Below are 23,337 nucleotides of genomic sequence, written 5' to 3' on the forward strand. Positions count from 1 at the left end.
ACTGTGTTATGGCCTTGAACAACTGTGTGAAGTATGTAGTCCATTGAATGAACAGTATAGGAGATCTGAGTTTAAACCCCAAGTTGCCCTTAAACCTAAACCAACAAGGGCCATATTTTGTATTTAGGATAATATGGAATTATGTAATGTAATTGTATGATGACCATGAACAATTGTGTAAGGTATTAAATCAATTTGGATCAATGGTATTAGAGGTATAAGTAAAATTCATCATTTGCCCTAAATCCAAAAAAGTGTTTGTTAATGAAGGGCCATAATTTGTTTTATTTATTTTCATTTGTCTTATTTAACTGTTTGAACAATTGTGTGAATTATGAAGTCAAATGAATGAAGAGTGTGTGAGTTATAAGTGGAAAGGCCAACCAGAACTTAAAGCCAGGACACGACGTGTCCTTAGACTTTAAAGCAACTGTGCACCAGATGATCAATTTGCAAGAAAAGAAGAAAATTGTCGAAAACTGTCATAAACTTGGTATTAATGTGTACAATGCATTGAAACTTACTAACTGAAGTACCACATAGTTTACAATTTATTTAAGTTTAGCAGTTATTTCGTATTTTTCCATTAAAAAAGATTACTGGGTATGTCTAACTAGTAGAATTCATTCCTTATGCATGATTGGCTAGTCGGTGTTATCATGCAATACTACCAAGTTAGGTGTATAGCTTAATTATGTCACCCCATTAGAGTAAGCCGTCATAGCTCAGTGGATACAACCCTGGATTGCAATTTTGGCGACACGGATGCGAACCTAGTCTCCGACACAATTTTTTTTTCACATTTTGGTACTTTTTTTTACAATTATGATATCAAAGCGTAACACATTCTATTAAATAATTGTCCTGAGATTTGTTACAGAAAAAAACTTTTTTTGGTGCCAATCTGGTTGTACGTACAGTCCCTTTAAGCCAAGATCCTTAGTCAATCAGGGACCATAATAATTATTTGTATCTAGGATGATCTGGAGTTATTTAACCTAACTGTATTATGGTCCTGAACAACTGTGTGATGTTGTTTAAAGTATATTGAATAAACAGTGTTGGTGTTATAATTGAAAATGCCAACTTGCCCAAAAACTTTAACCGGATACCAATGCCAAGGTGAGTAGTATAACTCTCCTTATTGTTTGAATAGTCCAGCTGAAAAAACCCTTTGATCCAAAAGCTGAATGGACTTCAATAATATTTTATTACACGCCAAGTTCATAAACATACACTACTGGACAATACAGCAACAATATAACAATATAGTGATCGAGTACCTACATGTATGGTATTATGACTGAATAATGGCAAATATCTAAGTGATACTCGTATTTAAAATCAATATATACACATGTATAACAAACACAAATTTTGAGGGACAAACCTTTAACTACTTACTAAATAATGCATTTATGGAAAATATTTATTACTGATAACAAGATTGTAACTGTGTATTTAATAGCTGAAAACACTTTAAGGGGACACAACATGGGTTGATGCAAAATATAAATACATAACAATTGCTTTGTAAATAAAGTATCCTGACGGCATTATAAATAGCAGTTGTTCCAAGTCTAATACCTTCTCAAAAAAAACATGTATAAAGGATCCTAATTATGATACTATTTTTTGTAAAACAAGAGCTGTCACAGAGACAGCGCGCTCGATTATTCCACTGCTTTTCAGTGTAAGGATTGAAAAGTTTTGGCGAAACATGCATAGATCACTGTTAGATTAGATTTCAATGCAATACATGATGTGCAGAGATATTAACAAAAATGTGGTTACATGCAAAATTTTAACCAGAATAATAAAGGGCCATTATTTGCAAAACACAGTTATCTAACTTGATTATTTAATTAGGTTGGGTGGTTGAATACCATTGTATAAAGTCTCAATGCAATACATAAAGTAGTTGCGGAGATATTATCCTATGTGTGCTAACATGGAAGACCTTAACCAGAATTGCTAAGTCGCATAATAAAGGGGCAAAAATTATATATTATGAAAGATAGAGTTAACTTACTTGATTGAATAAGAAGGTTAAATGATTGGGAGCCTGTGTGTAACGTTTCAATGCAATACATGATGTATTTGCTGAAGCATTGACTTAAAAGTGGTTACATGCAAAACCTTAACCAGAATTTCTATGTTGAATAAAAAAGGGGCCATCATTTGAATTTAATGCAAACTAGAGTTATCTTACTTGGTTATTTAAGTAGGTTGGATGGTTGAGTACCATTTTATAAAGTCTCAATGCAATTCATCCAGTAGTTGCTGAGATATTAACCTATGTGTGCATACATGCAAAACCTTACCCAGAATTTCTGAGTCGAATATTAAAGGGCAATTATTTGCATTAAATGCAAACTAGAGTTATCTAACTTGGTTAATTGAGTAGGTTGGATGGTTGAGTACCATTGTATCAAGTCTCAATGCAATACCTCAAGTAGTTGCTGAGATATTAACCTATGTGTGCTTGCACGCAAAACCTTAACCAAGGGGTGACGCCGACGCTGACGCTTGGGTGAGTAGTATAGCTCTCTTTTTTCTTCGAATAGTTGAGCTAAAAAATAATGAATAAGTTTAGGAAAAGTTTAAAGCAAACCTTAGGCAAGGTTTATGACTTTTCTATAAAAAAATTGCACCAAATGACAAAGAATGTAAGATTGTTTTTATCACATGGCACATTGTAGCCAAAATATTATATTCACATTTCAGTAAATTAATAATACAAATAAGGTCAATGTCATACTTAATGGCTGTATTACACTTGAAACCAGAATCATGTTATAAATATTTTTCTAACAATGTAATAAGCAATAGGAAGAGGTAGCAGGTCAAATAGACATCAAACAATAAGCATGGTTATGGCTATGTAGATGTCCAGTCCAGCATAACACACTGCAGCCATTTCATTGGGATCTCTTGATAAAATGTTAAAAAAATCAAAGAAACAAAAAATCATGTGACTACAGCATACACTATTTTGTTGACTATACATTTATATCTGACAGAATAAAAACATCAATTGATTAAGTCTAAACATTATTGCACAAGGTATTTTCAGAATAGCAATTACAGTCATTTTCTAACACTAGGGATTGAAAACCAGTCCCAAATCCTAACTGATAATTTGAAATAATCTAACATGTTATTTTTTTAATAATCGACTAGTTAATCAAAAAAAAACAAAACAAGAGGTTGCTTCTTTGAAAAAACTGTTTGTCTCCCCCATTGTGTGGCCGTACCTGAGAAATAATATTCAATAATGATAGACATGAAATTTGTACTTTTGGACTGGAGATGATCTAACAGTGACGTTGAAGACTGGCTAATTCACCTGTATAGTGAACATCTACTGCATATAAATATAAGATAAGTAATCTCAAAATCAATAGGGGTCATTATTATGTACAACTATATACCAAGTATGAAGTTCCTGGGCCAAAGCATTTGTTAGTTATTGAGCGGAAAATGTTTTTTTCACCTCAAGGTCATTGTGATGTTGACCTTTGACCTATTGATCTCAAAAAACAATAAGGGGCATCTACTAGTCATGACCAACTGGCATACCAAGGATGAAGTTCCTGGATCCAAAGGATCTTCGCTTTTTGTGCAGAACCTGTTTATTAACCTCAAAAACATCGCAACCTTGACCTTTGACCTACTGATCTCAAAATCAAAAGGGGCCATCTACTAGTCATGACTAACTTTCATATCAAGTATGAAGTTCCTGGATCCAAAGGATCTTCGCTTTTTGTGCAGAAACTGTTTATTAACCTCAAAATCATCGCAACCTTGACCTTTGACCTACTGATCTCAAAATCAATAGGGGTCATCTACTAGTCATGACTAACTTGCATATCAAGTATGAAGTTCCTGGATCCAAAGGATCTTCGCTTTTTGTGCAGAAACTGTTTATTAACCTCAAAATCATCGCAACCTTGACCTTTGACCAACTGATCTCAAAATCATTTGGGGCCATCTACTGGTCATGAACAATCTGCATATCAAGTATAAAGTTCCTTGGTGCAAGCAATTTATAGCTATTGGGCGGATACGAAGTGACACGTACGGATGGACTGACGGACAGTGCAAAAACAATATATGTCTCCACATGAATGGGGGAGACAGAATCTATAAAAACGCTTAAAAATGTGAATAATCTGATGTAAACTGCTGTACTTGACAATGAATAAAGACATTATACAGTTAAAAATGTCTAATGTTCAGTTTATATTTATTTTTTATAAGGCTTAGGTTTTAGATAAATACCTTTAACCAATTGCTGGTTAAGTTTTTTGGTTGGTCAAACCTATCTGAAATGTTTATTTATAGGTTAAATTTATCCAATAATAACTACTAACCAATCAATTCATTTTAATGAGTCAACTAGTTTAAAGATTACCTGTGGACAACTAATCAAAGTTCTAAACTATTTGCTGCATGTAGATACCAAATTTTAGATACAAAATTTTATTGATATCAATGTTCTTCTGCACATTTTGATCCTTAGAGAATACAGCAACATGCAGATAATGATCAATTCCGAGGTCAAGGAGTCCGTTATCAGCAAGCTTGTTGTGAATGATAGATTTTTGACAATATTTGCTCATCATTTTATCCCTATCTAACACACATTAATATATACACATTCTTAGTTTGCACAAAATGTTTAAAAACATTGGGGCATTGGGCCCATCTCATTAACTTGAAGATGAAATCACCTAAGGGGCCACTTTATCATCGAGAGTATAACACGACATAGGGGCCAACTTCCAACTTACGGTATCAAAAATAGTTTGTCATGACAAAGTGGTCATCTTTTTAACAAGATTGCGTCACGATTAAAAGTATGACAAAAAAGTGTCAGAAATCGAATTCAAATTTTGACTGGCAAATTAAAAAAACAGAGTATCCTTTCAAGCCTATGTCTTTGTTTCAAAAGATATCAACCATGCACGTAGCTAGGGCCAATTTGGGATTATGCAGATCAATGATGTACAGCATATTAACCCTTTCATCCCCTACCCCCCTTCTGTTTTTATTTCAAATTCGGGGGACCTGTCAAAATTTCATTACCCAACTGCGTATTTATGTACAGTCAGCTATTAATACTCAGTGATAAGATGGTCCCATAGGCCAATATAATGAGTTTGTTAAAACGTAAACCTTATACAACACAGAATGGAATGAGAAATGTGTTGGCACAACATGGCTTAGGTAACACTTTACCAGTTAACAAATGTAAATCAGCGTAACTACTACTTACAACACTTGCGTAAAGCCTCGATATAAATGAAATAGTTTGACCAGAGATCTGGTGCTGATTTCTCCAAACTACTAAAATCTATTTTACATAATTAAGCTAAGCTCACTATTTTGTTCTTTTATAATTTGTGAAATATTTACTTTCTTGGAAGTTTTTTTTACTGCTTGTGACTGTTTTTTGAAGTTATCTGTCTGATTTAATCACGAAAACCCAAGTTTTATTAATCAAAATTGAGTTAAAGTAAGAGATTTTGCTAAACAAAATAAGCTACTTAAAACTGCTAAGCTTAAGAAGTTTCGAGATATCAGGGCCAGTAGGTAAGTGAAGTAGTGGTGTGTATGTATAATAAAAGTACTCGCTCATATCTTTGAACCACAAATAAGTTTTCTGGTAATGCATCTGAAAACACTTATTTTATCATTATTTTACTCTTTCATGTCATAATTGCAGAAGAAAATACAATTATAGTATAAAAAAAGTATTGGTTTTAGTGAGGATAAAGTCAAGAAAAAAATATAACTGATGTCTTTACCACTAGGCCACTAGGATTTATACAAAAGAGATGGATATTTTTAACTTTTAACAAAACATTGATAACAACACATGATACTTTTAATCATCCAATCATGAAACAACAAAACTGTAATTAAGTGACCATTAGCATTATTAACGCTAATGAAAATTGTGGTCTGTAAAGGAAATTTGCGTAAATATCAACATTTGCTGAAGGGTTCTAGATTTTGGTATCTTAGTTTTCACACTCCTCATGATTTGGCACACTTTATTTCTTCATACAAAAAAAAAATGCATTATACAAAAACGTGTGCGAGTACCTATTAAAGAGCACTCTGCCAGTAAGACTTATGCCAGATGGGTTTCAAACTGGAAATAATTTCAAGGAAATATTTCTAAACTTTTATCAAGTACTGAGTATGAAGTGACAACAACATGTGAATAAATAAAACAATGAGACAATTGTTAAGAACTCTGTTAAAGTTAACAAAATCGTTAAAGCCGTAGTTGTTAACTTTCACATCAATAACGCTAATGGATACACTTGTGATCTGCTTTATTTCTAACAACATTTGAGCCAACTGTTTCAGCTGTACTTGTTTATATTTAAATATGTTTAGTACATCAAATGTTTCATGTTTAAAAGTTAACAAAAATATTTATTAATACAATATTAACTTTAACAAAATTCTGAACAATCAGACCATTGGGTGTTAAAAAATGAAGAAATCTCTTTAATTTTACCTTTTTTAACAATCTGACAGAATGCCCCTTTCAACAATATTTTAGATCTTCATCAAAACTCCTCTTTGAGATTAACATGAAATTTACAATAAGCTGATGCAGAATGGAATTACTCAAATAAAAATATCATAAATTCATTTTAAGATAAAACTTTAATGACACTACATGCCTTAAAGGGACTGATTTTCACAGATTTTTTGGAAACATTTTGATTTTTGCATGTTGTTCAATTGAGTTATTTTAATAACTTTCATCAACAAAAGACCACACAGCAACTGCCAGAAACTAATTTGAAATCCAAGCCTAAAAAGCGTCAAAATACAGCAATTCTTCTGTCACTGTGACTTTCCCATAATTATTATAAACAGAGCAAGTTTGAACTTATGTACTTGTTTTATCATTGCTACAAGCATTTTGTTCACATTTTACACGAAATAAAAAAAATGATGTCTGACCCGATAAAGCATGAACAAGTCCCTTAATCAATAAATATATTAAAAGGAATGCCTTCAACCAGTAACTGTTTTTCAACCTAACATATAATTTATATAAATATCGAGTATGTATATATCAATGTTTCATAGTAAATACAATTCATTTATCATGCAGATAACATTCATAACAAATAAAAAATATCAATTTATAACAATAAATTCATTATAAACATTTTGAACCATGTTTGGAGAGTATTACCTTTTGTCTATACATTTACTCTCATATCAGAACAATAACAAGTAGGCGGAGCTCAACCGTTCAATAACTAGTGTGCAGACAAATAACAATGCTATTAGCTTATACTGCATGCTAGTTATTGAACATTGTCTTTGACAACATGGTACAAAACACAGCTACATCACTGACTATCCACATTATTAAAATTATGCAATTGCTCTGAAGCACTCGTGTATAATTTCAATAATTAGGGTCGTTGGTGCAGTAACTAGTAATTTTTAGTAATTTTTTTTAAGATATAAAGCTTAAATCACTTTCATCATGCGTTGCTGTCATCGATTTCACCCCGACTAAGCTTTAATGCGTATTGAAAATCGGCTTCCTCTTGTTCTGCTCTCGTCAGTGGCTTTTTACGCTGGCTCGATTTTGAGCTGGGAGATTTTGTCTTTTTACTGGCTGATGTTGATTTTGATGTTGATGATGGTGTCGATGATGTAAAGGCCCATCCAGGCTCTTCATCACTAAATGCACTGGATGTCTGCCAAAAAGAAGATATTTTTTTTATATACAGTTATAAAAACATCAATATACATATATTTAACATAGTTTGACCATAATCATGTAAGAAACACCAATTTTAATCTTTATTTTTGGGATCAATTTACTATTGTTAGAAACATTTCATTAAACATCTGTGACATATATTAATATTTGTTAGTGTTATTTTGTTTCAAGAATGATTGTTTTTCACACCCACCAAAAAAAAAACAACATCAAAATTAATAACTCATTAAACAGTAAAATATATAAATATTAGGCAAAACTTAAAGTTTTAATGCGATATGTAAATTAATCAAAGTAACTTAAAAGAAAATATAATATAAAAAAGCCTGCTCCGTAATACAAGTAACAGAACATGGTTTTAATGCAATCGAGATACAATTCTCTATTTATCTTAGCATTAAAAACAAAAGTAAACTATTGAATTCATATACGTTGCAGTTTTATTATGTGCAACTTAAATAATAATAACACAAATTAGATAAATGATAAATAGACTTTGCCATACCAATATCTTCATTTTTCGTGTTTTCGAGGTTTCTTAAAATATATTTTTTATAAAGCTAAGAATAACTTATTAACTTCATGTACTGGGTTAACTATAAAAGCAGTTGCGTATCACTTATATAGTAAGCTTCTATAGATACAGCGACAATGCAGGTTCTTAGTATTTGAAGGTTTAACCGTACAAAACAGGTCCAACTGTACAAAGCAGGTTTAACCATACAAACACGTAGAACCGTACAAATAAGCAAAACATTGGAGTTTTGTCTTTTGCATGCTTCCCAGGCCTCCAGGAGGCCGTTTCAATAAAGATCTTAGTTGATTTTGGTCGTAAATTGAAATTATCTTAGTATTATGGTTCCAGTACTCTGCTTCAAATTTGAGTGAAACGAGCTTTAACCATCATTAAAATGAACACAGAGATAAAGAAGTAAGACCAATATGACATATTACTGTTGGTAATCTTTATACAGATTTAAGACAATTGAAGTTACGACTAAAATCCTTTACTGAAACGGCCCCCAGGACCATACAATTGTTTGAAATTTTAGACGAAGGTGAATAATTATACATGTAAAAACTAAAAAAAAATGAAACATGGCAGACTGCACTGCACTGGTAAAATGCTTTCAGGGATTGCTTAAATTCTGGATTTTATGAAACTGGGGTTGGTGTAAAATTTCGGGCTTGGTTATCGGAAAGTCTAATTTCGATGACTGATATGGAAAAACAATACCAACTTTTTAATAAATAATAACAGATTATATCAAGATACTGCACTGAGGTGTCTATCATTGAACATTAGGAGCAGATTATTGTGTATGAACCCATTGGTTTGAAAGCAAAATGCAGCTACTGCTAAGTGCTTCTGTGTAAATATATAAATAAGTGCCAAAAGCCGACTAAATGATATGTGTGCCTTCAAAGACTAAACATGAAATGTACTGAATTACCTATAACACTGAAAATGCTGACTAAAAGGCAATAACTAAATGTGCTGTTTAAGACTGAATGTGCTGACTAATGAAAACAGGCTGGCTTCTAGGTAGTCGCAGGGAAAAGACAAATATTAATGGACAGACCATATGGACAGACCATGAGAGAGAAAGCTGCTACAACTAGTTGGTCCACGTTGTGTCGTCTGGAAACTGGCAGAGAGAAAAGACACACTTACTTGGCACGATCATCAACTACATAAATGTTTGGAGTTAATGCAAAAAGCTACCAAACAAAATAAGTCATGGGGCGAATGCCAACGCTCCTCTGCTGTTGTTATTTTCATTGAAACGAGGGACATAATTTTACAATTATTCAAGCCACAGTTATGGGCCTTACTGTACATGCGCATATTGTCTCTGGCAACATGTGTATTAAGTTTCAGCTAAATATCTTCAACTTTTTTTTAGTTATGGTCAAGGATAAAGTGGTTTTTATTGCATAGAAACTCCCGAGGACAATAATTGCAAGGCTATCACAATTATAACCTAAACTATCTTTCTTCCAAAAATAGACGAGCTGAAACAGTTTGGTGTCTTCTGTCATCAACTCCAGAGAATTCATACAATGAAAAAAACTAGATATCACAGTCATGCAAAAACAAAAATTAGTTCTGGAGCTGTATTCAATGATCAACTTAGATCTGACTTAAGTTTAAGAGCAACATCTGAGCAATTTGATTGGACTGTAATATTTACTGGCGGCCAAAAATACTGAATGGAATCGCTGAGGCATATCTATTGATAGGAATTATATGGAATACTGTCCCAGAATGTATTTTTAAATCAAATTGTAACCACCTTGAACATAATGTTGATCAACAGAAAATATGATTTTAATAATGACTAAATGCATTATTTTTATACTCAAATACATGGAAGGTGGGGAATGCCAAAACGATGATTGTTTTTTATGGATTTTGAAGAGAAAATGCCAAAGTCAATGAGCATTTTTAAATGTTGCGACAATTTTACACATTTCCGGACATATTATATGTGTACATCTGCTTATTGGGTTTTAATAAGCAAACATCGACATATAGTATAGTGCAGAAAATGTGAAATAATGTTTTAAAATTAAGAAAAATGCGTGTTTAAAAACACCAACTTTATTACTGAAAATGCTATTAATCATTGACTTGGGTGTTTTCATAATGATTTATTTTTGCATTTTGTGTTTTTTCTACTTTATAATTTGATCATGACATTAGATAGTATATACTAAGTTGAAAATAAACTACCCTAAACATTTCACAAGAAGATTGAAAGACTGATAACACATAAAAGCATGCATTATTATTTAATGCATTGTGTTTCTAAAACATGACTATTATCAACTCCATGCATTTTGAATTTATGATTAGGGGGAGAAATAAAGCGACAAAACTTCACATGAGCATAAAACATTATTTATAGTGCTGATGTTTAAAACATAAAATGAGAAAAACTTGAATGCAGGTTGTGTGCATAAAATGGGAACAAAGCAGAATGTTAGTGGTTTAATAATGTTCTACTAGTAAATAATGTTTTAGTTCTAAATAATGTTCTAGTTCTAAATAATGTTTTACTGATTGATAAAGTTCTACTGATAAATAATGTTTTACTGGTTGATAATGTTCTACTGGTAAATAATGTTCAACTGGTAAAAAATGTACAAATGGTAAATAATGGTGCTAAATATTATTCTGCTGCAAAAATGTTCTAGAGCTAAATAATATTCTTCTTCTTCATTATGTTCTTGTTTTAATTTTGTTCTACTGGAAAATAATGTTCTCCATGTAAATTATGTTCAACTAGTAAAAATGTACTTGTTCTTCATAATTTTCAAGTTTTAAATAATGTTCTACTGGTAAACAATGTTCTAGCTCTAAATAATGTTCATGTTCTTCATAATGTTCTAGTTTTAAATAATGTTTTGCTGGTTAATAATGTTCAACTCATAAAAATTTTCAACTGCAATAATGTTCTAGAGCTAAATAATGTTCAACTGCAATAATGTTCTATTGCAATAATGTTCTATTGCAATAATGTTCTAGAGCTAAATAATGTTCAACAGCAATAATGTTCTACTGCAATAATGTTCTATTGCAATAATGTTCTAGAGCTAAATAATGTTCAACAGCAATAATGTTCTACTGCAATAATGTTCTATTGCAATAACTTTCTAGAGCTAAATAATGTTCAACAGCAATAATGTTCTATTGCAATAATGTTCTAGAGCTAAATAATGTTCAACTGCAATAATGTTCTACTGCAATAATGTTCTAAAGCTAAATAATGTTCAACTGCAATAATGTTCTATTGCAATGGTGTTCTAAAGCTAAATAATGTTCTACTGCAATAATGTTCTAGGGCTAAAGCTAAATAATGTTCTACTGCAATAATGTTCTATTGCAATAATGTTCTAGAGCTAAATAATGTTCAACAGCAATAATGTTCTACTGCAATAATGTTCTACTGCAATAATGTTCTAAAGCTAAATAATGTTCAACTGCAATAATGTTCTATTGCAATAAAGTTCTAGAGCTAAATAATGTTCTACTGCAATAATGTTCTAGGGGTAAAGCTAAATAATGTTCAACAGCAATAATGTTCTACTGCAATAATGTTCTATTGCAATAATGTTCTAAAGCTAAATAATGTTCAACTGCAATAATGTTCAACTGCAATAATGTTCTATTGCAATAAAGTTCTAGAGCTAAATAATGTTCTTCTGCAATAATGTTCTAAAGCTAAATAATGTTCTACTGCAATAATGTTCTTCTGCAATAATGTTCTAGAGCTAAATAATGTTCTTCTGCAATAATGTTCTAGAGCTAAATAATGTTCTACTGCAATAATGTTCTAAAGCTTAATAATGTTCAACTGCAATAATGTTCTAAAGCTTAATTATGTTCTACTGCAATAATGTTCTACTGCAATAATGTTCTTCTGCAATAATGTTCTAGAGCTAAATAATGTTCTACTGCAATAATGTTCAAAAGCTAAATAATGTTCTACTGCAATTATGTTCTAGAGCTAAATAATGTTCTACTGCAATAATGTTCTAAAGCTAAATAATGTTCTACTGCAATAATGTTCTAGAGCTAAATAATGTTCTACTGCAATAATGTTCTAGAGCTAAATAATGTTCTACTGCAATAATGTTTTAGAGCTTAACAATGTTCTACTGCAATAATGTTCTAGAGCTAAACAATGTTCTACTGCAATAATGTTCTAGAGCTAAACAATGTTCTACTGCAATAATGTTCTAGAGCTAAATAATGTTCTACTGCAATAATGTTCTAGAGCTAAATAATGTTCTACTGCAATAATGTTCTAGAGCTAAACAATGTTCTACTGCAATAATGTTCTCGAGCTTAACAATGTTCTACTGCAATAATGTTCTCGAGCTAAACAATGTTCTACTGCAATAATGTTCTAGAGCTAAATAATGTTCTACTGCAATAATGTTCTAGAGCTAAATAATGTTCTACTGCAATAATGTTCTAGAGCTAAATAATGTTCTACTGCAATAATGTTCTAGAGCTAAATAATGTTCTACTGCAATAATGTTCTAGAGCTAAATAATATTACACTGATAAATAAATGTTCCACTGCTGAATGCTATACAGCAAAATTATGTTCTGTTAAATAATGGTCTACTGCTAAAAGGAGGAGGTTGTGATTTATGTTAAGGTTATTAAATTTACATGCAAATATATGCAGTTTTGAAGCGTAGTAATATTGCCCTGACTCTGATGTAAAGTTACATATAGTCATGAATATGTATTCCGTAATATAAAATGTGACAAGTCTTTAAATAAGCTTGCATGTGTTTAAAAACTGGTTCTGGTTTATTCAAACGCTTATGAAACACTATTAATCAAAATCAATAGACGCATGATTCAACTGAATGTTATGATCTTAATGCATGTAATCTCTATAGAAACGAATTCTGGAAATCACCATCATTCAATCAATTATTTTTATTATTTAGAATTAATTTTTAGCCATTTAATATCTTACTAGGTTACTTTTTTTCAGACTTATAAAACAACTCTTTCGTTAGAATAAAATAAATACTGCCTCACAATCTCTAATAGAACAACAAATTCATGACTAAATGTAACAATTTGGCAGTCATTTATGCCAGAAGCTTTCTAAAAGATAAAATCAAAATCCCTCCAGCGATCTAAAAGCTCAGTTTCTAAGACTACAGAGCATCCATTTCAAGCATGCACATATGACCACCGACTTGAGCCACTTACCTTACTGGGGCTAAAGTCGGCAAAGTTAGCAAAAGCATCCCCGCCACCGCCACTCACCGATCCTGAGAACGGGTCTGAGGCCCCGAAGGGATCATTCGGGAAGGTGGCCCCAAAAGGGTCCGGCCTGCTGGGCTTTGAGGGGCTAGATGCTGGTGACTTCTTTGGAGGTGCAGGTCGTGGGGGCGGAGCCTTCTTTTGTTTAGGGGGCAGCGCAGGCCGCGGGGATTCAGTGCGGCCCTTGCTAGCAGGGGTGGGAACAAAGGGATCACTACCAAATAAATCTCCACTATTGGTCTGCAAGACAAAATAGGTTGAATATAGTTGGTAAGGTGAAGAGTATTAGAGCGTGATGCAGGTATGGGTTTTTGTAATACATGATACAGTTATCTATTATTTATGGAATAATATCAGTAGCTTTTGCAAGACCGCATTTAAAAGCATCGTCAGAAAGCCTTGATACTCAATTTGGCTATCCTTTGTTGTGTATGGAGTCTTACAGAGGGTATCATGGTTGCCAACGATGATCAAAATGTAAAACTTAATTTTCTAAACTGAGAAATAAACAACAAAAGTCTATATCTGCTACTTTATTTTATAACACAGTATTCATATAACATCTAAAATCATTTCTTTACTTAAGTCATTTTCCTAAGTTAAGTTCTTCATTGGTCATTTGTTATAGAAGCTTAATACCGTCTGAAATTCTGTATTTTTTATTGATGTGATTAAATAAATATAGTTTCATTCTAAAAATCATTTAATATTTTATTTTAATTAGACTATGAATATTGACTTGACTTAATTTAAGAAATGACTTAGTTAAGAAATGACTTAAGATCTCTTATGAATACCGGCCTTGGAATGTCTTTGCTTTAACCCCTGAAAATATTGAATGGCACATGGAATGTTTCATGTGTCTAACACCTTTGACAGAACTTCATGTCAAAAAACATGTCTAAAGTTTGGGTTGGATACCATTTCCTTTAGAAAATGATCTTATCTACAAAATTATCTTGTTATGTCTTTGAAACATTTGCCAAAAGCAATGTGTAAATGTGTGTCTCAAAGATGAAAAAAATCAAATCCAAATACAGTTTATTCTAATACAGCAATATTTAAAGGGGCATAACATACGTTGAGCCAAAAAAAAAGCCTTTATTAAAAACAAAATCAATTCATAGCTACGTGGCCAATAAAAAAGTGCCCACATATTGCTTATATTTTTGTATCTGTTCCCAAATCTTGGACTTTTTAAGTTTTGATCATCAAAGTCAAATGAGTGAAACATAATAATGCATTAAAATTAAAAAAAATAAAGTTATATATTGTGTCCTTTTAACGATGTTTCTTTAAAGGCCTATTTGTGGCTGATTTAAAGTAATCAAATTCGAAACCTGAAAAAGAAATATTACACACCACTGAGGGTCATGTAACAAAATGAGGACTGGCCAGTCACCCCCTGAAGGTGTATATGGACCGAGGCACTAGCCGAGATTCATCCATCTTTGCGGGGGCTGACTAGCTGATCCTTATGATGCCATACGGCCCAAAATTGTGTGTTATAATTCTTATATTATACCAAACATTTAATATTACCATTCAATATTTTTAAAGTGTTTTTGATGTGTTTTAATGAGCAAAGAAAATAATGATTACTATTAAATTAAATGCCACAATTTTTCGCTGTAGTGAAAAAAGCAAGCCTCACTCACCAGTGTTATGATGCGGTCCATATAATATGACATTAGCTGCCCAAATGATTTTTTTGGCAAGGTACGTGCCAGCCAAGAAAACCGATATGGACCTCTGACTTCATAAAACTGAATCATTATTAAAAAGCACTGACATGGACCGATCACCTTTATTTAAAAAAAGAATTATTATTATTATTTTTAAAGGTAAAATATTCATAAATACGGTAGGAACAGAGTATGCTGCTTTAAAGACCAACCACAGATGGTCAACACTGAAAAAGGATTTCTATTACTGGAAAAGTGGATGAAAATGCAAAGTGTGTATTATCTATGAAAAATATTGGTACAGGATATTTTGCCATTTACTGCATTTTTATCTTGATCAATTGCCTGAAAAGTTTCAACAGTCTCACATATCTATTGAAAGAAAAAACCTACATTTCTGCAAATCAAATGTGTCACTGGTCTTGGGTGCAAAGATCCCCATTACCTTGACCTTTGACCTACTGACCCCAAATCAGAGGTCATGTTCTAACTATGACCAATGTGCATACCAAGTTTAAAGATTACAAGGAATCTGTCAAAAGTTATTTATGCCACAGACATCGTGAACAAAGGGGCTGGACAAAGTAATCTTTACATGTCCGCCATGCTCCACATGCCACACAAAAAACAAACTCTTAACATTCAAACTGACGTTAACAAGCCCTTTAGTTAGTTACCTGTTTATTGGGAGCAGGAGACGAGGATGTACCAAATGGATCAAACGCATCTGACTGTTTATTAGAACTAGATGAAGAAAACGACCCACTTCCAAATGGATCTGAACTAGCAAATGGGTCCTCCTTAAATTGGAAAAAGAGAGTTGCAGTATTTGAAGCATAAAGATGACTTTTACTTATACAAATATCTACAAGGCTACAGCCGTTTTACAAAAATATAGGAAAGTATACCTTTTTAAAAGTTATGATGGAAAAAAACATCACTGCATAATTGTGAATACTGAATTTTACAACAGATAGTCACAGTTATGAGGGAAAGGGCCTTTCCAGCAAAGATATGTGTTTTTAATCTTCTGTCCATCATTTAAGAGATGCAGTCTTACTCCCAAAAAAGATTTACTACAATTAATAATATTGTTTTAATTTTCCAAAAGGGATGAATGAATGTCCAATACAATGGTTCTTATGATGGATACCGAGTTTAATTTGAAAGAAATGTGCATTAAAACGGTATTTCTACCTTATGATACTAAAGGAGATCACAGTAAATCTTTTAGCATTCACCAATCATTTAATATTTTTTCGTTTTCTGCTATTAAATACATGGTTACAATCTTGTTATCAGTAATTAATGTTTTCCATAAATGCATTATTTAGTAAGTAGTTAAAGATCTATCAGTTAATATTGATGTTAGTTATACATGTGTATGTATTGATTTTGAATAGAAGTGTCACTTTAAGTTTCATATATATGCCTTTTTATGCTAAAGTTATATAACGAAGTGATAAACTAGGATGCTAGGCCAATTCTCTATAAAGGTGTAACAGCTTATGGAGAATGTCTCGTTCTTATTGCTGATACCTTATTATTAGTGCTAGTCGATGGGAAAGCTTCTTTAAATGGGTCATCGGATGCAAACGGATCTGATGAAAAACCATCGGATTTAAATGGATCACCTGAAAAGTAAAGGATGAAATAATTTCACATAACATTTCAAATAACTTGTTTCACAATCTTTGTAAAATAAACAAGAGCTGTCACAGAGACAGCACGCTCAACTATTCCACCGCTTTTCAGTGTAAGGATTCAAAAGTTTTGGGGAAACATGCATGGATCACTGTTAGATTAGATTTCAATGCAATACATGATGTGCTAAGGTATTAACATAAATGTGGTTACATGGAAAATTTCAACCAGAATTTTAAAGTCTAATAATAAAGGGCCATTATTTGCAAAATACAGTAATCTATCTAAATACAGTTATCTATCTTGGTTATTCAATTACGTTGGGTGGTTGAAAAACCATTGTATAGAGTCTCAATGCAATACATCAAGTAGTTGCGGAGATATTATCCTATGTGTGCTAACATGCAAGACCTTAACCAGAATTTCTAAGTCGCATAAGAAAGGGGCAAAAATTATACTATATGAAAGATAGAGTTAACTTACTAGATTCAAGAAGAAGGTTAAATGATTGGGAGCCTGTGTGTAAAGTTTCAATGCAATACATGATGTATTTGCTGAGGTATTGACTTAAAAGTGGATACATGCAAAACCTTATCCAAAATGTCTATGTCGAATAAAAAAGGGGCCATTATTTGAATTTAATGAAAACTAGAGTTATTTAACTTGGTTAATTAAGTAGGTTGGATGGTTGAGTACCATTGTATAAAGTCTCAATGCAATACCTCAAATAGTTGCTGAGATATATACCTATGTGTGCTTGTATGCAAAACCTTCACCAGAACTTCTAAGTCAATTAATAAAAGGCAATCATTTGCATTAAATGCAAACTAGAGTTATCTAACTTGCTTAATTAAGTAGATTGGATGGTTGAGTACCATTGTATCAAGTCTCAATGCAATACCTCAAGTAGTTGCTGAGATATTAACCTATGTGTGCTTGCACGCAAAACCTTAACCAGAATTTCTAAGTCGAATAATAAAGGCCTATTATCTGCATTAAATGCAAATAATAGTTATCTAACTTGGTTAATTAAGTAGGTTGGATGGTTCAGTACCATTGTATGAAGTATCAATGCAATGCCTCAAGTAGTTGCTGAGATATTAAACTATGTGTGCTTGCACGCAAAACCTTAACCAAGGTGTGACGCCGACGCCAACACCGACGCTTGGGTGAGTAGTATAGCTCTCCATATTCTTTGAATAGTCGAGCTAAAAATAATAAACTAAACCAACATTGTTCATGTGGCAGAAAATGGCAAAAGGTTCAATAGACATAGTATTTCCTAAAAATTAAGGTGTTGAAAATTCAACTTTCAATAATACTCGATCATGGTTTAATTCATATCATATACCATCTACCATGTACATATGGTGCAGGATTGAACAAGAACACTCCAAGCAGAATGATGCCATAGTTTGCCTGTTATTCTCAGATAATCATCAGGTATAATTCAAGACAAATTAAAGCTACAGTCATAGGCCTTGCCTTCAAGCATGCATATTATCACTGATAACAGAAGTTCCATGTGAACATGATAATGATTTTTGAGTTATGGCCAAATCTAGTGTTTTTGCACAATGGCATATCAGAACTTTTTTCCTTGAAATGAATTCATGCTTGAAACTGATCCTAGTGTAGTTCATACACCGAGAGTTAGTGATTTTCTGATGATCAATTATCATAGAAAAATGATTAGTTGGGCCTGAAATTGGCGACAATCAAATATACTTGGTCATAATCGATTAAACCAGCAAGTTGTTTTCCCAGATAGTCAAACTGGAACCGATTTCCAACACTTCTGAGAGTGCCATGAAGCGAACATGAACTCTCATAATTATATTCTGTCTTCATTTGAACAAGGGGCATAACTGAGCAATTATTATTTAAAATATTCATATGCTTATTGTCTCTGGCAACATTTGTACGAAGTTTCTGATAAATATCTTTAACCTAATGACCAAGATTTTTTTTTGCAAGGTGCCAACAACACCTAGGCTATGACAATACCACCACTTGTTTTCTTTAAAAAAACAACCTTTGAAAGAAATTCTTATTCCAAATTGATAGTACATATACAGTTGAAACCTGTTGACTTGATATCTAAGGCACCAGCCAAAATACTTCGAACCACGCGAATATCGAGCCAAACGGGAATGATGACAAATAGTCAAACAAAATCAGTCTGTAACATCCAGTTCAAGCCAGGGAATCGAGGAAAGCGATATCAAGCCAACAGGTTTCAACTGTATATGTATTTCAAACAAAAATAATCACTTACTTTTAAAGGGATCTTCAGCCCCAAACGGGTCTGCCTGTGAGCCCCCACCGGAGAAAGGGTCCTTATTCTTGAAAGGGTCTTCTTCAAATGCCGAGCCCATACTAAAATCGCTGATAGTGCTCACAGGGCTGCCTTGCTGCACAGGAAAAGAATGGAGCGCATATTAAAACACTCTCGAGCCATAATTTCTTTAGTGAGCTAATTTTGGAGATCTTAGGGCTTACTATCATAATGTAATTATTTAATATTATTACGCAATCACTCTGGATAAAATATTTACAATGTTATGCCCTTTGCCGAAGTGAGAAATTAAAGAAACTAGAACTCCGCGAGTCGGATGTGTCGCCTGACGAATTATTTACTGTCGACATTATAGCTGTTAGATTGGCATTTTATTCATTTATAGACAATGATGTTGCCAAGTGTAGGTGGCATTTGAACTGAAGGTAACAACGTTAAGCCAGGAGCAAGCAATTGGTTTTATAAGCAAAAATGAGCACAATAAATACTGAAGTCAACTGCGATCCCCTTCAATAAGATCTATCTATCTATAAAGTTTCAAGTTGAGAACTCTTTTAGTCGAGAAATGCCCCGGACAAAATTTAAGCTTGAAAATTAACAAAGGGCAATAACTCTAAACATATAGATGCAAGAGTTACGGTTTTTGTGCACTGCACTTTCCCTCAATCAGATATACCTACGGAATAAGTTTCAGGTTGATACCTTCTATAGTTTACAAGATATGCCACGGACAAAACGTAAGCATGAAAATTAACAAAGGGCAATAACTCTAAAAATATGGCAGCAAGAGTTACGGTTCTTGTGCACTGCACTTGCCCTCAATGAGATCTATCTAGCTATGAAGTTTCAAGTTGATACCTCTTATATTCTTCAAGATATGCCCCGGACAAAACTTTAAGCATGAAAATTAACAAAGGGCAATAACTCTAAACATATAGATGCAAGAGTTACTGTTATTGTGCACTGCACTTTCCCTCAATCAGATATACCTACGGAATAAGTTTCAGGTTGATACCTCCTATAGTTTACGAGATATGCCATGGACAAAACCTAAGCAAGAAAATTAACAAAGGGCAATAACTTTAAAACTAAGAAAGCAAAAGTTACTGTTATTGTGCACTGCACTTGCCCTCAATGAGATCTATCTACATATGAAGTTTCAAGTTGATAACTCTTATATTCTACAAGATATGCCCCGGACAAAACTTTAAGCATGAAAATTAACAAAGGGCAATAACTCTAAACATATAGATGCAAGAGTTACGGTTTTTGTGCACTGCACTTGCCCTCAATTAGATCTATCTACATATGAAATTTCAAGTTGATACCACTAATAGTTTACGAGATATACCCCAGACAAGCGAAAATGGGATGCAGCCGCCGCCGACAAAAGTAACCCCTATATGTCGTCTTTTCAGGCGACACAAAAAAGGACAGGAGAAGAGCATTCATTGTATTTTGAAAAAGTCGATATTTGAAAGCTATTTCATGGTGTCTTAAATCTGATTCATCCAAAAAAACTTTCTCTGGTAATTAAAAATCTTATTTTACTTGACAATGACAGTAATGGGTCTGCAACATTTGAAAACATGCATGGATAAATCTAAGCTTTTTTCACTCTGGTGTTACTGACCCAATCTAATTGTAACTTGGGCATGCACGCTCACACTGTAGTAACAAGAGATGTTTGTCAAACATTATGCCCCCCGCCCGGAGCGCCATGTTGTCATGATTATATGGACAATTGAATGAAATTTGCATGGACCGAAATGACAGCTGATTTGTCACAGACACTGGATGCTGTTGAGGCAGTTTTAAAATTATGACCATTCAAAGTGTGAGGATAGAGTGTGTTATGACCAAGACCTTTGACATCAAAATCCATAGGAGTCATCAGGTGGTCACCAAAAATCTAAATGTCAAGATTGAGGGCCATGGATGCAGTCATTGACAAGTTATCACACAGACAAGCTTTTTTCGCTCAAGGTCACTGTGACCTTGACCTTTGACCCCTAAAATCAAAAGAAGTCATCTACAGGTTTAGACACAACTCCAAGTCAAGTTTGAGGGCCATGGGTGCAGGCATTGTCGAGGTATCACTCAAAACATTTTCGCATTCAAGGTCACTGTGGACTTGACCTTTGACCCAATATCTCCTAAAATCAATATGGGTCATCTCCTGGTCAGGCCCAACTTCCATGTCAAGTTTGATGATCATAGGTTCAGGCATTGTTGAGATATCACTGGGAGAAGATTTGTTAACTTTTTTTGCGTTAAAGGTTAAACATCCAAGTCAAGTTTGAGGGATATGTGTGTCGGCATTGTTGAGTTATCATTTTGACAGCCTTTTACCGTTCAAGGTCACTGTGACCTTGACCTTTGGCCCGATGACCCTCAAAAACAAGACGGGTCATCTACTGGTCAGGCCAAACCTCCAACTGAAGTATGAGGGCCATGGGTGCAGGAATTGTCGAGTTATCACTCGGACAACCTTTTACCATTCAAGGTCACTGTGACATTTGACCTTTGGCCCGTTGACCCACAAAAACAATTGGGGTCATCTTCTGTTAAGGCCCAACCTCCAAGTCAAGTTTGAGGGCCATGGGTGCAGGCATTGTCAAGTTATCACGCGGACAACCTTTTACCATTCAAGGTCACTGTGACCTTGACCTTTGGCCCTATGACCCCCAAAAACAAAAGGGGTCATCTACTGGTCAGGCCCAACCTCCAAGTCAAGTATGAGGGCCATGGGTGCAGGCATTGTCGAGTTATCACTCGGACAACCGTTGACTATTCAAGGTCACTGTGAACTCGACTTTTGGCCTGATGACCCCCAAAAACAATAGAAGTCATCTACTGGTCAGGCCCAACTTTCATATCAAGTTTGATGACCATAGGTCTAGGCATTGTTGAGTTATCACTCGGACAAGCTTTAAAATTATTTTACCATTAAAGGTCACTGTGACCGTGACCTTTGACCGGATGAGCCCTTAAATCAATAGGGGTCATCTACTGGTCAGGCCCAACCTTCATGTAAAGTCTGATGACCATATGTCCAAGAATTGTCGAGTTCTTACTCTGACAAGCTTTGGTCTACTGACAGACCGACCGACCTACCTACCTATACTGACCCACCGACATGTGCAATGCAATATACCACTTCTTCTTCGAAGGGGGGCATAATAAACATAATGCATGTAAGTAACATTAAATATTGCCAATAAGTCACACAGTAATCGCGCCTGACAGACAACTCTTACTGCTTTTTTATTAAAGGCAAATAACTCTTGTTTTACTGACCTGATCCATACAAAACTTACATGTTCACCACTGCATTAATGTAATGAACACTTTACATAATTTCTATCAATTTCTGTCTATAAGCTACATTATTAAAACTCTGGAGAGACATATTTAAGTGTTTTCATTAATTTAAGGGCAATAACTCCTGTGCCACTGACCCAGTTTAGACAAATCTTGGAAGTTCACAACCACACTATGATTATACACACTTCTATAATTTAAGTTTCATTGATTTCTGTCAATTAGTTACATAGTTATGGCTCCAGAAGGACCGACAAACATCGCGAAATCCATATACCTCCACCGATCCATTCCATGGGGGATAATAAACAACTAATTCTAATATAGCTTAACTGCGTCTTGGTCTTAACACAATTCTGCATATGCAATGGGCTTAAGGTAAGCACAGATTTTCTAGCAAATCTTAAAATACTGGTACTTACCACTCCATTAAAACTGGGCATGGCATGCTTTTTAACAGATATGAATTTACTCATTCTCTCATTTTTTAAAAACAAAACATACATATCATGTCCATAACTCTTGTTTAATTGAATTTGAATTACTAGGAAAATTGTATATGGCCTTTACAAATTCTTGTTTTACACCTGTATTGCATGACAGTATTTTAACAGAATAAAAACTTTACATTTCTAATTAATACAGCCATAAAAGACCGATGATCGGTATCGAAAATGTCTCATATGAATTGCTCAACCATTCATTTGTTAGACTGCATGACTGCTTAGAGGTGAACCATTAAAAAGCAAGGTAGAAAAACAGTGTAAATGGATGACAAACCTTGCCTGTATTTTTTAGTTAGAGAAGGAGC

The 23,337-nt window shown here is 33.6% G+C and overlaps 1 protein-coding gene across 7 annotated transcripts in view; it reads right to left on the reverse strand.

Annotated features, from left to right (window-relative positions):
• Nucleotides 1-1,193: 1,193 nt before the first annotated feature.
• The window catches only part of LOC128213781 (epidermal growth factor receptor substrate 15-like 1), a 53,958-nt gene continuing 31,814 nt past the window's right edge, over nucleotides 1,194-23,337 (reverse strand). The window contains exons 17-22 of one of the 7 annotated variants that reach the window (XM_052919835.1): nucleotides 19,182-19,317; nucleotides 16,799-16,893; nucleotides 15,937-16,059; nucleotides 13,578-13,814; nucleotides 9,371-9,423; nucleotides 7,613-7,748 (exon numbers count right to left, since the gene is read on the reverse strand). In XM_052919835.1, coding sequence (XP_052775795.1) covers nucleotides 9,394-9,423; nucleotides 13,578-13,814; nucleotides 15,937-16,059; nucleotides 16,799-16,893; nucleotides 19,182-19,317 — 621 coding nt within the window. In that variant the 3' untranslated portion in view covers nucleotides 7,613-7,748; nucleotides 9,371-9,393. Of the gene's footprint in view, nucleotides 7,749-9,357; nucleotides 9,424-13,520; nucleotides 13,815-15,936; nucleotides 16,060-16,798; nucleotides 16,894-19,181; nucleotides 19,318-23,337 lie in introns of all 7 variants that reach the window. The other 6 variants (XM_052919832.1, XM_052919836.1, XM_052919833.1 and 3 more) reach the window with 6 other exon arrangements.

This window comes from Mya arenaria, chromosome 13, assembly GCF_026914265.1.
Source record: "Mya arenaria isolate MELC-2E11 chromosome 13, ASM2691426v1".
NCBI lineage: Eukaryota > Metazoa > Mollusca > Bivalvia > Myida > Myidae > Mya > Mya arenaria.